The sequence below is a fragment of the Carica papaya genome, chromosome 5, assembly GCF_054855325.1.
Source record: "Carica papaya isolate Zhongbai chromosome 5, ASM5485532v1, whole genome shotgun sequence".
Taxonomy (NCBI): Eukaryota; Viridiplantae; Streptophyta; class Magnoliopsida; order Brassicales; family Caricaceae; genus Carica; species Carica papaya.
This window is the reverse complement of record NC_142313.1, coordinates 40,452,728-40,470,125: the sequence shown is the minus strand read 5'-3', so window position 1 is coordinate 40,470,125 and position 17,398 is coordinate 40,452,728. Positions and strand designations below refer to the sequence as shown.

The 17,398-nt window shown below is 40.3% G+C and overlaps 1 protein-coding gene and 1 pseudogene across 1 annotated transcript; one reads left to right on the top strand and one right to left on the bottom strand.

Moving 5' to 3' along the window:
• Positions 1-1,242: 1,242 nt before the first annotated feature.
• On the bottom strand, positions 1,243-7,690 carry LOC148266094 (uncharacterized). The gene is made up of 4 exons (XM_088220545.1): positions 7,589-7,690; positions 2,013-2,241; positions 1,757-1,929; positions 1,243-1,296 (listed from the first exon to the last, which is right to left on the bottom strand). The coding sequence occupies exons 1-4, from the start codon at positions 7,688-7,690 to the stop codon at positions 1,243-1,245; spliced, it is 558 nt and encodes a 185-aa protein (XP_088076671.1).
• A 3,827-nt stretch (positions 7,691-11,517) lies between these two features.
• On the top strand, positions 11,518-16,611 carry LOC110821136 (pentatricopeptide repeat-containing protein At5g48910 pseudogene; annotated as a pseudogene).
• Positions 16,612-17,398: the final 787 nt, after the last annotated feature.

Sequence of the window (17,398 nt, the reverse complement as noted above, 5' to 3'; positions counted from 1 at the left end):
AACTGCTTTAAAAATATAAAATGATGTCCACAAACAAGCAAAGAAAAATAGGAAAAATTATTCCATTTAAAATAAATTAATCAATCCAAAACATAAATTAGCCCATCAAAATAATAACATTTATCCATTAAACATCCAACATCAGTTTGACAAAGGTTCCTAAAACTATAATATAGTCTTGCATTTCGGCAATAACAACCTTTATTTTCAATTATCTAAAAATTCGAAGAAAGTAAAAAATAAAAATTAACAAAATAACAAATAAAAAATATTTGAACTTGAGATATGATATTAGTTAGTACCTAGTAAATTAAGCAAACTAGTCATGAAAAAACTACGCCGATTAGGAAAACAAGTCATTAAAGCTTTAGTCATGTTTGGTTTATCCATAAGCAGCATAAAAGCTTGTTTCTAGAAAGGGATCTAATCCCATACGAGAAACTTCTCAATATAGTTCTTCTGTTGAAACATGCGTTTTTGAAATTGTTAATATTTTCTTCACTGAATTTGAAATAGTTAGAACTTCAACTGGATATTCTTCTTCATAGACCATTGTCAAACATATTGCTTTCTTTCTCATTAAATACTCTTACACCTCATGTTCGGATTTTGGAGTAGGAATTTTGGGTGTTGGAGCCTCACATAAACTATCCAGACCATGAAAATTAAAATTACTACTTAAATCTTGGGTAATTTGTGTCTCACTTGCTGCATCCAGACCATATTCATCACCACTCCTCTTCCTTTGTCTTCGAGGGTTTAGAGATGTCTCACTTGTAGACCCACTAGCTTTATTTCTTCCATATATTTTTAACATTTTCTCGTAATTTCGCACGCGTTTATTTTTTAATTCCACTGTTTCAGATTGAGTCTAACATAAATAACTATATTAATATTTAAACAATATAAAAAATGGCAAATAACATATGATAAAGTAAGAGATTTACCTTTATTAGTTGCTCCCAAACTTCCTCTTCTACTTCGAATCATTCAGTTGTTGGATTCCAGGCAAAACCACTCATTTTATGTTTGAAAACATCATAATATTTTGAGAATTGTCTTTTTAAATTTTGTTATGCAGTTATGTATATGCTCTTTATCAATGTCCAAATCTGAAAATGCATTCCTCACTTCTTCACGTACACAATCAATAGCGTGTGATGTGAATGTCTCATCCGATCTACGACCACGCAAATGTTGATCGCAAAACGAGTTTATTAGGACGTCATCTATATGATCTGACTAGTGGATCATTTTAATTCCTGTGTCTGCATTCCTATTCCTCTTAGCCATTGTCTAAAACACATATAAAAATACCAAATATAATCATATACAAAAAAATATAATATAATTACAACAAAGTAAATTCTAAATTGTAGCATTCAATTAAAATATTTAAGTTGCACATATATCATAAGTCATACAAATGTCATACACCATACAAACATCATAAACTATACAACTATAATAAATTACACAAAATGTAATCAGCCCACATATTAGCTACTATTGCATCTCTAATTGCTTCGTCTTTTCTCATTTCTTCAATACTGTCCCTAAAGTTGCAAATATTTCGTCCGTCTAGATAAATATTTCGGAGTTCTTCATCAACCTCTTGAAGAAGTTCATCAGTTTGATCATCTCTCCTTAAATAATTATGCAAAATGCAACAAGAAAATATAATGGTATTAACAGTCTTAATCCGATAATGAAGTTCAGTCGGGGTTTAGATAATTGGAAAATATTTCTTTAAAACGCCAAAGGCACGTTCAATCGCATTACACAAATAAGCATGTCGTAGATTAAATAGCTCACGAGTATTGCGTGGTGGATTCCTAGAGTATTCACTTAAATGGTAAGTGGTAGTGTTCTCCTGTGTAATTAGTCCACCCCGCAATAAGAACTCAGCATCAACAAGGTAAAACTTACCTATAAGCAATAAACAAATTAAGTTATAACATTTTTATTCAAAAGTATACATTACATATCGAAGTTAAATATATTTTAATTACCTTCGGGAATTACTAGAGGATCATCAACTCTGTTTAACGCATCTTTTATTATTCTTAAATCTGATACGGTCCCCTCCCACCCAGCTAAGAGGTATGAAAATTTCAAATCAAATATACGAGCTGCTAACAAGTTTTTGGTGGGGAAATCTTTTCTCCCGCGAAACCGTGGAACATTTTTTCTAGACACTTTAACACGTATATGTGTTCTGTTAGTCGCACCAATATAATCCTGAAATTAATTATTAACTAATTAATTAAACATGCACTCATGTTAAAATAAATAATTAAATTCATATAACTTATATATATACCTTAAAAAATGGAAAGAATCTAGGATTGTTGGCTATTTTCGGAGGTACTTGTTGTAACGACCTCGGAAATTTAAAAAGGAAATGTATATAAAGAATATAAGTGCGAAAGTGAAATAAAAGGTTCTGGTTAATATCCCTTACACAATAACTTAAACGTACTAACAATACCTGTAACGGCCCCGGAAATTTAAAATGAAATGTGTATTAAAAATATCAAATGCGGAAGCGAAGTCAAAATTTCGATTTAACATCCCTTACACTAAAACAAAAAATGTGCTCACAAAATATAAAAGATCAAACTAACTAAAAGAGAAACTCGAAAGTAAAAGCTATGAATATGACTATGGAGTCTTTAGGCATCCCCTTCGTCGTCCTCCTGCGGAACGGGCTCGGGAACAATGTCTTCCTGATCTGAAATGATTAAATAAGGAATGAGCTACACTAGCCCAGTAAAGACATCACGATATCTCACCGTCACGGAGGTAAAAGTGGGTAGAAAATACAAAAAGACCAATGGAGCATAATTTACAACAAATCCTTTTATCGATAATAAATCCTTTACCATCCACTTACCTCGGTGAAATTCATAAAACGATATACGAAAGCAATAACATTATCACCATAATGAAATCATATAAACTGTATAACATAATACTTATCACGCCTTTTGTAATTCAATCATTACACAACATATTTTTCTCATTTACCAGCCCACTAGTATCCATGGGGATCCATAGGGGTCCTACTACCCGTTAACCCTTAACACTCGAAATCAGATTCCAGGGCCGTCCCCATACCCCGTCCGGTATGGGCGCCAAAACTATAAACCTCATTACCCCGTTCGGTATGAGGGTGAAACGGGCTGTCCCCATACCCCGTCCGGTATGGGCGCCAAAACACATAAGGTCTCCATACCCCGTCCGGTATGAGAGACCACAATCCCGGTAGGGTTCCCTACGGACCCGGTCCGTCCACCATCTCCCAATATATCTAGTCAGGCTGACCACATTATACAATTATCAATTTCCATAATCTTTCATTCTCCTTTTCCTCAGTCAGCATCATCAATTTACATACAAACAAGCAAACAGTAATTTATGTCAAACAAGACAACATACAGCATCGGTTTCTGAGTCATTCAACCCATAATCAATAAAACGGTAAAATATGCACGTGAAACAATGAAATGAAAACATCAGACCTCATACTGCATTTAAAACTGTAAAATATGCCAAATAACAGTTAACCGACAAACACACTAGACTCGGGCTCCATTAGCGACCTTAAGCAATTTCACACATTCGTTGATTCAAGAAATACCGTTTTATCATTATTGAACTTTAATACCGTGATAGGAAATAGGGTGAGGGGTCTTTACTCGTTTCGGGGTCCTCACAGTGTGCCTACAAGCTGTCCCTAATTTTTCCTGAAATTTTTTCGGGGAACTGAAACGCACTACTGGTACCTGCACGTGTTCCAAAAAATCCCAAATTAGGCCTAGGGCCCCTTTTTGGCCAATATCGCAATTCCGGCACGGCGGCTCCGCCGTGCTCCGGCGACGGCGCCGCCGCTTGCGGCGGCGATTCGCCTCGGGTTGGCCGTTTTCGGTCGTTTCCGACCGAATTCGGCCACACTTGCATCGGTCCATGCGATAAAACAACCCTAGGGCCCTCGGGGGCCCAAAAAAGTACGAAAAACCAAAACTTACCGGCGGCGGTGCTCTCGGGTGAGGCGGCTCTCCGATGAGGTTCGTGTTTTGGTGATTCGGCTCTGATCAACCTGTAGAGAAAAGAATGGTGATCACAGTAATATAAAAATTGCATCAAATGGAGACCGGGAAGGGCCTCATCGGAGGCAAAAATCGAGGAGGGGTGCGGTGGCGCCGCTGGGTTTCGGCCGTGTTTTTCGGCCGTTTGGCCGGGATTTTGGCTCCGATTTGGCCACAGGAGAAATCAGCGTGGAAAAATGAGTCGGGGTATGAAATTTACCTTGATTGGTGGTCGAAAATCTCCCCGGTGCGGCGGCGGGTGGCGGTGGCCGGCTTCTCCGGCGTCTGGTTCGTCTCCTCCGGCGAGGGCAGGCGGCTAGGGTTTTTTGTGGTCAGGTGTGGGGGTTCTATTTATACCCTTTTGCCTTTTGATCTCAGCCATCCATTTTGATTTAATATGGGTCGTCCGTTTTTGATTGAATCTGGACCGTCCGTGCGATTGCATCTGGGTCGTCCGATCGCGCGTACGCAGATCGCCAACGTGGCTCGTCCCCGGTCGACGTGGTCTTGCCACGTGGCAGGTCCTGGTTGGCCAGGATTGCTGACTGGGTCTGCTGACGTGGCTGCTGACGTGGCGCGCTCTTTTTTTTTTACTTAATAAAAATATTTAATAATAAAATACAAATTTTCCAAATTTTTCGGGCGTTACAATACCGAAAATAAGTCTTCTAAAGGAAAATATTGAAAATGAAAGACTATAAAAGAAACTAATAAACATCTAAGTAACTACTCGCCGTCTTCTTGTAGATTGGGCTCGGGAACTAAGTCCTCTGATCTGAAATGGTTAAGTAAGGAATGAGCTGCACTAGCCTAGTAAAGACATTACACTATATCACCGTCACAGAAGTAAAGGTTGGTAGAAAACTAAAAACAACCAATGGAGCACAAGTTTCAAGTAAATTTATTTATCAATAATCAAACTATTTACCATCCACTTACCTCAGTGGGATCTATAAAAACGACCCATGAAAATAATAATATCATAAATATCATAAATTCATACATAGTCTGTATCATAGTACATGTCATACTTTTATATTTCAATCATCAAACAACAGTTACCCCCTTTTTATCAGTCTGCCAGTATCCGTGAGGATCCATAGGGGTCTCTGCTATACGTGAACCATTCATTTAACAAACTTAATTCAAGCCGTCCTCATATCCCGTCCGGTATAGGCCCCAAATAATAAAACCTCAATACCCCGTCCGGTATGAGGGTGAAGCAGGCCGTCCCAATACCTCGTCTGGTATGAGCACCAAAATATTGAAAGTCTCCATACCCCGTCCGGTATGAGACAACGTTCCCTGTAGGGTTTCTTACGGATCCGGTCCGTCCACCATCTCCCAGGATATCTAGTAAGGCTGTCAACTTATCTATTTATCAATTCACATACTTTTTCTATTTTTTTTAGTATTCCTTTTTCCACATAAACATAAATACTTAAATAATTAAAGAGTACCCAACAAGGCAAACATATTATTAGATCCACGAAATTAGGCCGAAATAAAGTAAGCAGTGATACATGCATTCAAAACCATAAAATGAATAAAACAGATACCATACTACATTTAAAACTGTAAAATAAACCAAACAGGAACTGACAGAGAAATACGTCTGGTTCGGGCTCCATTAGCAACCGTGATAAATTACATGTATCTATATAATTTATAAAATATAGTTTTATCACTTATTAGACTTTAATCCCGTGATAGAAAATAGGGTGAGGGCTTCTTACTTGATTCGAAACCGAAAACTGGATTTTCACTGCGCCTACGAGCAGTCCCTAGGTTCCCTGAATTTTTTTTCGGGAACTAAAACACGCTTACGGTACCTATACATGTCCCAAATAACTCAAAAATCAAACCCAAAGCCTATTCGACCAATTTTAAAATTCCAGCACGGCGGTGATCCGCCTCGAGTTGGCCGTTTCCGACCGTTTTTAGTTTAATTCGGCTAAACTTGCATTGATTCCTGTGAGAAAACACCCCTAGGGCCCTCAGTGGGCTGAAAAAATACCGAAAACTGAAACTTATTGGCGGCGGGGCTCTCCGGTGCGACGGCTCCTCTGACTCGAGTCGTGATTTGGTATTTTACTCCGGTCAACCTGTAGAGAAAGGAACGATGGTTACAACGGTAGAAAAATTACATCGAACGGGAATCGGGAAGGGCCTCATCGGAGGCAAAAATTGAGAAAACCTGCGACGGCATCGCTAGGCTTCGGAGGGATTTTTTAGCCAATTGACCGGTGTTTTGGCTCCAATTTGGCCACAGGTGGGTTTAGACTCGAATTCCAAGCCAATGGGAGAATTTTTACCTCGTTTGGCAGCCGGAAGGTGCTCCGTTGTGGCGACAGGTGGCGGCGGTCAGTTCTCCAGTGGCTGGGCTGTCTTCTCCGGCGAGGGCTCTGGCAGCTAGGGTTAGGGTTTGGGTGTGGATGAGATTATTTATAACATTCCACTTTTAATCTGAGCTGTCTATCGCGATTTAATCTGGGTCGTCCGATCGCAATTAAATAGGAAATGAATCTGAGCCATTCATCGTGATGTAATCTGGGTCGTCCGTGCTCGATTCAATCTAGGCCGTCCGTATGCGTGCAATCTGGGCCATCTGTACGCGCTTTTGATCTGAGTCATCCATGCGCGCGGGAACGGATCTCAACCGTTCGATCACGCGCACGCAGATCGCCCACGTGGCTCCTTTCCGCGTGGCCTCCCGCGTCAGCATCTCTGCCACGCGGCTTGTCCTAATTGGCCGGGGCTGCTGACCGGATTGCTACGTGGTGCAAGTTTTTTAAATTGCGTTTTGACCTCCGGTTTTCGATTTTCTTTTCAAAAACACCCCCATAACCCAAAATTTCACCCCTTTTTTCCAAAATTATTTTTAATTAAATCCTAAAAATAATTTTATCTATTATTATTATTATTATTATTATTATTATTATTTTTTCTATTTAATTAAATTAAACTAAATTTAAAACATATATTATTACATAATAAATTATTATATTCATCTAAAAATTACAAAAAAAATTAAAATAAAATAAAATAATATTAATAAAAATAATAATAATTTGGGGTGTTACAACTCTCCTCCCTTAAAGAAATTTGGTCCCTTAAATTTGCCTCTTACTCTTGATTGAACAAATGGGGATACTAGGTTCTAAAGTCTGATTCTAGCTCCCAGGTAGTCTCCCTTGGCATGTGGTTCTGCCACATGACCTTTACAAAGGATATTTCCTGGTTGCGGAGTATTCTACTCTTTCGGTCCGCAATGCCGACTGGTACTTCCTCATAAGATAAGTTCTCATGGAGTGGGAGGGGTTCATGAGCCAAGACATGAAAGGGGTCCGGGTTGTACTTACGTAACATGGATACATGGAACACATTGTGGACCTTAGAAAGCTCTGGAGGTAGTACTAGTCTGTAGGCGGCAGTACCAATCCTGTCTAAGACTTCGAATAGTCCAATGAATCGGGGGTTCAGTTTTCCCCTCCTACCAAACCTACTATTCCCTTGAAAGGAGTGACCTTGAGGAACACCCGGTCGCCTTTTTCAAAGGTTAAATCTCTCCTCCAGGTGTCCGTGTAACTCTTCTGCATGCTCTGAGCAGTTTGAATGTTCCTTCTGATCTTAACTATCTTGGAAGTGGTCTCCTCTACCAGCTCCAGACTGAATAATTTTCTATCACCCACTTCTTCCCAACACATCGGCGATCTGTATGGATGCCCATATAACGCCTCATACAGAGCCATGCTAATACTCGCTTGGTAGCTATTGTTGTAGGCAAATTCTATCAGGGGTAGATGGTCGTCCCAATGGCCCCCAGAGTCGAGGACACAAGCTCGAAGCATATCTTCAAGTGTACGGATTGTCCGTTCTGATTGTCCATCAGTTTGAAGGTAGAAGGCAGTACTGAGGGACAGCTTCGTTCCCATGGCTTGCTGAAAGCTACTCCAAAATCGAAAAGTGAACCTAGGGTCCCTGTCGGACACCACCGTCACTAGAACTCTATGTAATCTGACTATTTCCTATATATATATTCTTGCCAACTTGTCCAAGGGATCGGTCATTCTGATGGCTAAGAAGTGGGAAGACTTGGTGAGCCAGTCAACAATTACTCAGATGGCGTCATGTCCTGCGCGTGCCTTAGGTAACCCTGTCACGAAATCGATGCCGATATGTTCCCACCTTCATTCCAGAATCGGTAAAGGCTGAAGTAGCCCGTCTGGGCGCTGATGCTCTGTCTTGACCTGTTGACATATCAAGCACTTAGACACAAAGTCAGCTATGTCCATTTTCATCCCATTCCACCAAAATCGGGGTCACATGTTTTGGTACATTTTGGTGCTTTCAGGATGCATGGCAAACCTTGAGCTATGGGCCTCAGTCATAATGTCTCTCTTCAATTCACTATCATTCGGAACACATACCCTGTCCTGAAATCAGAGTAACCCATCGGCAGAGACTCGGAATTCTGAACTAACTCCCTGTCCTGTATTATTCTTGAGGGCCACTAGGCAGAATCAGTTGACTGAGTTTCCTTTATTCTCTGGATTAACTCAGGTTGGATGGTCAAACGGCTCAAACATGTGGCTCTCCTCAAGTCCTGAAGTCGAACCTATTGTGTAGCCCCAATTTTCCTGCATTCTAAGACCAGCAAATGGGCTAAGATACCTGCACTTTTCCTGCTGAGTGCATCAGCTACCACGTTGCCCTTACCCGGGTGGTACAAGATATCACAATCATAGTCTTTAAGAAGTTTTATCCACCTTCTCTGACGCATGTTGAGATCCTTTTGAGTGAATTTGTGTTTCAAACTCTTGTGATCGGTATAAATCTGAAAGGTCTCTCCGTATAAATAATGGCATCAGGTCTTCAAGGCGTGTATGATTGCAGTAAACTCTAAGTCATGGGTGGTATAATTTTTTTCATGACTCTTTAACTGTTTGGACCCATAAGCTATGACCTTCCCATGCTGTATTAGGACACAACCCAGGCCTAGATGGGAGGCATCACTGTAAACCATATATCCCCCCGATCCACTCGGTAAGGCTAGCACAAGTGCAGTAGTCAACCGCTTCTTCAGTTCTGAAAAACTTCTTTCACAGTCCTCATTCCACTCAAACTTGGCATTCTTCTTTGTGAGTCGGGTTAGGGGAGCCGCTAGGCTAGAAAATCCTTCAATGAACCTGCGGTAATAACCCATCATTCCCAGAAAGCTACAGATTTCTTTGACTGATGTCAATTTCTCCCAGCCGAGCACCGCTTCAACCTTTTCAGGATTCACTGATACTCTATCCTTTGATATGATGTGTCCTAGGAAGGCGGTCTGCTCAAACCAGAATCCACACTTACTCAATTTTGCATACAGCTTCTTACTTCTGAGAACCTGCAAAACTTGGGCTAGATTGTGAGCATGTTTTTCTATGCTTTTTGAGTAGACCAAGATATCATCGATGAATACGATAACAAATTGATCTAGGAATTCTCTGAAGACCCTGTTCATCAAATCCATGAAGATGGTTGGGGCGTTGGTAAGCCCAAATGGCATGACCAGGAACTCATAGTGTCCATACCTGGTTCGAAAGGCCGTCTTGGGGATGTCTTCTATTCTTATTTCTTACCTGATGGTAACTTGATCGCAAGTCTATTTTAGAGAAGACCTACGCACCCTGAAACTGATCAAAGAGATCATCAATCCTAGAAAGAGGATATTTGTTCTTGATTGTGACCCTGTTCAATCCTCTGTAATCAATACATAGCCTCAACGTTCCATCACCCTTCTTGGCAATAGTGACTCCGGCACCCCAAGGGGACACACTGTGTCTGATAAAACCACTGTCTTACAATTCAGTGATCTGTTTCCTTAGCTCCTCCATCTCCACGCGGCTCATACGATAAGGAGCAATCGAAGTAGGTTGGGTGTCAGGCTGTAGGTCTATGGTGAACTCGACTTCTCTGTCTACTAATAGTCCAGGTAGCTCATCCGGAAATACATCTGGAAAGTCTCGGACTATCGGGATCTCTTGAATACAATTCTCTTTCTTTGGTTTGCCTATTTAGAGAAAATAGCAAGGTTAAGACACTCGACAAGTAAGAAAATTACCATCAAGTAATAAGTACTAAATAATTTTATTCATTAGTAAATGGCTCCCCATTTGAAGGATTGAATACAACCTTTTTGCTAAAACAATCTATGGTGGCGTGATACGCCGCTAGCCAATTCATCCCTAAAATTACATCAAAATCCCCTGTGTCTAATTCTATAAGGTCTACACTCAGTTTCCTATTTGCTATCTCCACGGTACAAGCCTTATAGACAACTTCTCCTAATAATGTTGCACTCCTAGCAGTAGATACAATTAATATCGAATCAAGTTTATCAGCCAATACATTAAATTTAGATGTAAAAATAGGTGAAACAAATGAATGCGATGCACTAGTGTCAAACAAAACATGAGCAAAATGGTTACAGATAGTGTACTTACCCTGTACTACGTTCGGGTTGGCATCGGTATCCTGTTGGGTAAGGTTGTAAACCCTGCCTTGAATAGGAGGTCTTCCTTGATTCTGGTTCCTTAGGCACTCTCTCGCATAGTGTTGGGCAGTATCACATATGCGACAAGTGTTGTTGAGGCGGTAACATGGTCGGTCCCCGTGATCTCTGCCGCAATGCTAATAGATCTTACCACGTCCTACTACTGGAGCTTGAGGGGGAGCCTGGATCACCAGTCTGGGCCTCTTATTTTGTTGGATGGGCGCAGTAGGTGCTGGTCTGTGGAGTGAAACTGAGGGTCTGTGGTTCCCTGCTAACTGAGGGAGGGTGTGGAGGCTTCTCTCCACTAACTGTGCCTTGGCCAGAACGACTAAGTATGTCTTGAGCTCCAGTATAAATAAGTGTTGCTTGATCTCTGAGCGGAGGCCCCACTGAAACCTCCAGCATTCCTGCCCTCATCCATCAACGTCTCAGGAGAGTATCGGCCCAACTCCAAGAACTTATGAGCATATTCCGACACCGTTATGTTTCCCTGGACTAACTAGACAAACTCCATCTCCTTTAGATGTCGGATGTGCTCTGAGAGATACTCTGCATAGAAGGCTGCTAAGAACTGTTCCCAAGTGACTAGAACAGGTAAGGTGGTCTGCTTGAATTCCCACCAACGATCTGCTTCTCCCACCAGCATGTAGGTAACAAGGGTGACCTTCTACTCGGGAACCACTCCTAGAGTCTTAAAAGCCTTCTCCGTCTCCGCCAACCAGTACTGGACATCTTCAAAAGAGGATTCCCTTGCAAAAGTGGAAGGATTCAGTCTCCTGTACCTCTTTACATAGCTCGGGTCAATCAAGGAAGGAGCTGGGTCCTGCAGAAGAGGAACTGGGCCAGGCTGAGGATAAACTGGGGGGCCCTGTGGTGGTACTTGTTGGTATGGTGGGGGCACCAGATTATATTGTAGCGGTGTCAGACAGTACTACGACTGGGGCACTAGATTATAATACGGTGGTGGCACCGGGTGGTATTGTGGAGGAGCAGGCTCGTACCAGGGTGGCTCGGGATTCTCTTGCTACAGTGGTGGCTCAACTTGTGGCAGTGGGGGAGGGTCAGGTAGTTCCCTTCTCTCATCTCGACCCTGCTGGGCAACAATGAGCCTCTCCAGCATCTTAAATATTCTATCAACGTCCTCCCAAAGCGAACCATCCTGAACTACTTGGTTTAGCGGGGGTCTTCCTCTTCTCATCTCTCTGCACCTGTATTTCACAAGGAAGGGTTTAGCAATGATTCATTGGTTTGGTGTTTCTCTAAGAATCATTGTGTAAGGGACGAGTCCGAGGAACGTGGCTCTGATACCAACTGTAACGACCCCAAAAAATTAAAAAGGAAATGTATATAAAGACTATAAGTACGGAAGCGAAATAAAAAGTTCTGGTTAATATCCCTTATACAATAATTTAAACGTATTAACAATACCGAAAATAAATCATCTAAAGAAAAATACTGGAAATGAAAGACTATAAAAGAAACTAATAAACATCTAGGTAACTACTCGCCATCTTTTTGTAGATCAGGCTCGGGAATCAAGTTCTCCTGATCTGAAATAATTAAGTAAGGAATGAGCTACACTAGCTCAGTAAAGACATCACACTATATCGTCGTCATAGAAGTAAAGGTTGGTAGAAAACTAAAACAACTAATGGAGCACAAGTTTCAAGTAAATTTATTTATCAATAATCAAACTATTTATCGTCTACTTACCTCAGTGGGATTTAAAAAAATGACACATGAAAACAATAACATCATAAAAATCATGAATTCATAGATAGTCTGTATCATAGTACATGTCATACTTTTATATTTCAATCATCAAACAACAGTTACCCCCTTTTTATCAGCCTACCAATATCAGTGGGGATCCATAGGAGTCCCCACTACACGTAAACCATTCATTTAACAAACTTAATTCCCATGGCCGTCCCCATACCCCGTCCGGTATGGGCTCCAAATAATAAAACCTCAATACCCCGTCCGGTATGAGGGTGAAGCGGGCCGTCCCCATACCCCATCCGATATAAGCGCTAAAACATTGAAAGTCTCCATACCCCGTCCAATATGAGACAACGTTTTCAGTAAGGTTCCCTATGGACCCGGTCCGTCCACCATCTCCCAGGATATCTAGTAAGGCTGTCAACTTATCCATTTATCAATTCACATACCTTTTCTATTTTTTTCTTAGTTTTTCGTTTCCCACATAAACATGAATACTTAAACAATTAACGAACACCCACAAGGCAAGAATATTATTAGATCCACGAAATCAGGCCGAAATAAAGTAAGCAGTGATACATGCATTCAAAATCATAGAATGAATAAAACAGATATCATACTGCATTTAAAACTGTAAAATAAACCAAACAGGAACTGACAGAGAAATACGTCCGGTTCGGGCTCCATTAGCAACCGTGATAAATTACGTGTATCTATATAATTCATAAAATACAGTTTTATCACTTATTAGACTTTAATCCCGTGATAGAAACTAGGGTGAGGGGTCCTTACTTGATTCGAAACCGAAAATTGGATTTTCTCTACGTCTACGGGCAATTCCTAGGTTCCTTGAATTTTTTTTCGGGAACTGAAATGCGCTTACGATACCAACACATGTCCCAAATAACTCAAAAATCAAACCCAATGCCTATTCGACCAATTTCAGTATTCTGGCACCGTGACTCCTCCGTGCTCTAACGACGGCGCCGCCGCAAGTGGCGGCGATCCTCCTCGAATTGGTCGTTTCCGACTATTTTCGGCCGTATTCGGCCAAAGTTGCATTGGTTCCTTTGAGAAAACACCCCTAAGGCCCTCAATGGGCCGAAAAAACACCGAAAACTGAAACTTACCGGCGGCAGGGCTCTCCGGTGCGGCAGCTCCTCCGGCTCGAGTCGCAATTTGGTGTTTTGCTCCGGTAAACCTGTAGAGGAAGGAACGGTGGTTACAATGGTGGAAAGATTTCATCGAACGGGAATCAGGAAGGGCCTCATCAGAGGCAAAAATCGAGAAAAGTCGCGGCGATGCTGCTGGGCTTCGGCGGCATTTTTCGGCCAATTGGCCGGTATATTGACTCCGATTTAGCCACAAGTGGGTTTAGAATCGAATTTCGAGCCAAGGGGAGAATTTTTACCTCGTTTGGCGGTCGAAAGGTGCTCCGATACGACGGCAGTCGGTTCTCCGGTGGCTAGGCTATCTTCTCCGGCGAGGGCTCTAGCGGCTAAGGTTAGGGTTTGGGTGTGGATGAGATTATTTATAACCTTCCACTTTTAATCTGAGCCATCTATCGCGATTTAATATGGGTCGTCCGATCGCGATTAAATAGGAAATGAATCTACGCCGTTCATCGTGATCCAATCTGGGCCGTCCGTGCACAATTCAATCTGGGCCGTCTGTACGCGTGCAATCTGGGCCGTCTGTGCGCGCGGGAATGGATCTCAACCGTTCGATCGCGCACACGCAAATCGCCCACGTGGCTCCCTTCCACGTGGCCTCCCACGTCAGCGTCTCTACCACGCGGCATGTCCTGGTTGGCCGGGGTTACTGATGTGGCGCAAGTTTTCTAAATTGCGTTTTGACCCCCGATTTTTAATTTTCTTTTCAAAAATACCATCAGAACCCAAATTTTTACCCCTTTTCCTAAAATTATTTTCAATTAAATCCCAAAAATAATTTTATCCCTTTTTATTATTATTATTATTTTATTTCTATTTAATTAAATTAAACTAAATTAAAAACATATATTATTACATAATAAATTATTATATTCATCTAAAAATTACAAAAAGAATTAAAATAAAATAAAATAATATTAATAAAAATAATAATAATTTGGAGTGTTACACTTGTGATCTATTTGGCTGATTAATAAATTTATCGGCCATATATACTATACATCGTAGCAAATTGTGAAAATGAGACTTCTCGTATCTCTATATTGTCGAAAAACTCAAGATATGACTCGATTTCTCTCATTATGTCATAATAAGCAAAGTGTCTTAAGTACGTGTTCCTTTGCAGTTGCACGAATGGTACGCCTAAGTCCACCATCTATAACTAGTAAACGACATAAATTCATAAAAATGAAACTCTCGTCCTAATTATATAACGACAAAAATCACTTGATAACAAATTTTGCATAAGCTTATCTCAAGCTTTCTCTCCCTATAGTCTTAATTCATGAGTAAGCCTATAATTTATCTCACGCCTTTTATGAACTATTAGCCCATGAAGTATGATAAACTCGCATAATAAAATAACTACACATCTTAAAATATTCATATTTCTTATCTAATGTGTGAACAGAAACGATACCAAATGCCTGAAACAACAAAAAACAATGAGTTTAATTATTACAAATCAAAACAAGTCATAACATACATGTTAATTAACACACACTTTCGCCTATTTGGGGAATAAATTTCTAGTAATATTTATTTAACCTCATTCTATGTTAATAGAGTTCACATAAGCCTCATTTGCACCTCATTTGCAAGTTATAGCTTCCCTAATTATCGGTTTCACTCCCCCATCACACAGTGCAAAGAAAACTAATTTTTAAAAAAATTTAGGACGGGTTCGGTTTTGGCAAAACCCACACCGAACTAACCCCATAGCCATCCCTAAATAGATTTATTATGTTGTTTAATTCATTAGTGCTTCAGATAGAAACTAGCTAAATGTAAATATGGTCTAGTCTTGATAGTTACATCCTACAAGGAATTAATCATACTAACCAAACCAACTGATGGAACAAGGGATGACAGTTCGAGCGTGTAGCCAGGTTCAGCAAGATTTACCACCAAGGCCACCTCCCTAATTTTTCCTAACAAGGTGGAAAAAGAAATCAGTAAGTAGTAAAAGAGTGGTGCTAACAAGGTGTTATAAGGAGGTATTAGAGATATTCAATGAGATGCAAAGAAAGAAAGTTAGGCCTAAACAATTTATCTTATCAAATGTTCTGGCTGTTTGTTCTAATCTAGGGGCACTTGATCAAGGCAGGTGGATTCATGCTTATGTAAGAAAAAATTCTATCAAATTGGATGCAGTTTTAGGTCTGATTTGGTGGACATATATGCTAAATGTGGGCGCATTGACTTGGATTGGGATGTTTTTGAGAATATGAAGGAGAAGGAATTTTTATCTTGGAATGTAATGATGGGAAGACTTGATATGTATGGTAGAGCGAAGGATGCTATTGAGCTCTTCTTCAAAATACAAAGGGAGAGGGTATTGAGACCAAATGGGATTACTCTTGTCTGTGTTTTAAATGGTTGTGCTCGTGCAAGATGGGTTGATAAAGGTATAAAGATATTTAATACAATCCAAAAAATTTATGGTGTTGAGCCAAAAATAGAGCATTATGGTTGTGTGGTTGATCTGCTAGGAATAGTAGGGCTCTTGGAAGAGGCATATGAGCTTATTGCCTCAATGTTAATGAAGCCCAATGCAGCTATTTGGGGGACACTTTTGGGTGCTTGCAGGATACATAAAAATGTTGAACTTTGTGAAAGAATTGGGAAAATCTTGCTTGAGATGAACCCTCTAAATTTGGTGAAAGAATTGGAGCATTATGCAAAGGATAGGAGATGGGAGGATGTCGGAAAGTTGAGAAAATTGATGAAGGAAAGGGGTATCAGAACAACACTAGGAATTAATATGATTTATTTAGATGGAATCATTCATGAATTCAAAATGGGTGATGGATCGCACCCACAAGTGAAGGAAATTCACATGATGCTGGAGAAAATCATTGAGAAGTTACAAATGGAGGGCTACTCACCCAATACCTCTCAAGTTTTATTTGATGTCAGTGATGAGGAGAAGGAAACTACATTCAAGTACCACAGCAAAAAGCTTGCAATTGCTTTTGGATTGCTTAACACAAAACTAGGCACTCCAATTCACATTATCAAGAACTTGAGGATGTGTGAGGACTGTCATTCTGCCATCAAGCTTATTTCAAGAGTTTATAAGGTTTAAATTATTGTTAGGGATCATCTATTAGCTAAGATCTTAGAAATGCATTTATAGAGAGTTTAACAAGAGGAAACAGCCCTATAGTCACTCATTCTTTCAGGGTTCACTTTGGGACTAAGCAAACAATAGTTGTGGCATTCACCTCGTGAAGGAGCTTGTGATTCATGAAAAAGTCAGAAATAGGTCTAGTTACCTCACCACCAAGATTACTATAATCTGGCTTTCAAAAGTCAGTTGTATAACCATCAAGCCCAGGAGCCTTATTTCCATTGAAGGAAAAGATGGTTCGCCTGATCTCATCCTCAGTAACTTCCTCTAGCATCATACCTCTACAATATGAAAAAATCTTTATATGTAATAGGCTTTTGAAATAAGAAATTTATCCCCCCAAAAGATCTTCATCAAACTTCCCTAACAGGTTCTATTCTGATAGAAAGCCAAAGCCTCATTCTGAATTTGAACTCCTCATTCTACCATCAGAGCTATGCTATAAAGAGTTCCTAATAATTTTTTTGATCTTTTGAAGCTTACTATTTTAGTAGGTGCAAGTCTTATGATCTCTAAAATCTATTCAAGAAATTCTTAACTTTTGTTTGAAAAAAGCTTCTTCAACTGTACTGAGTTCTTTATACTTCACAACTAGCCTTTTCTCTTATGCAGCAAGAGAGTCATTTCTAGGATAATTTCAAAGTAGGCATTGAATATTCTCCAGCTCAGCTTTAGATGCTCTAGCCCTCTAAGAAAGATTTCCATTCTTACGGTGATTTTATCAACGAAGTCGTCTAGGGCC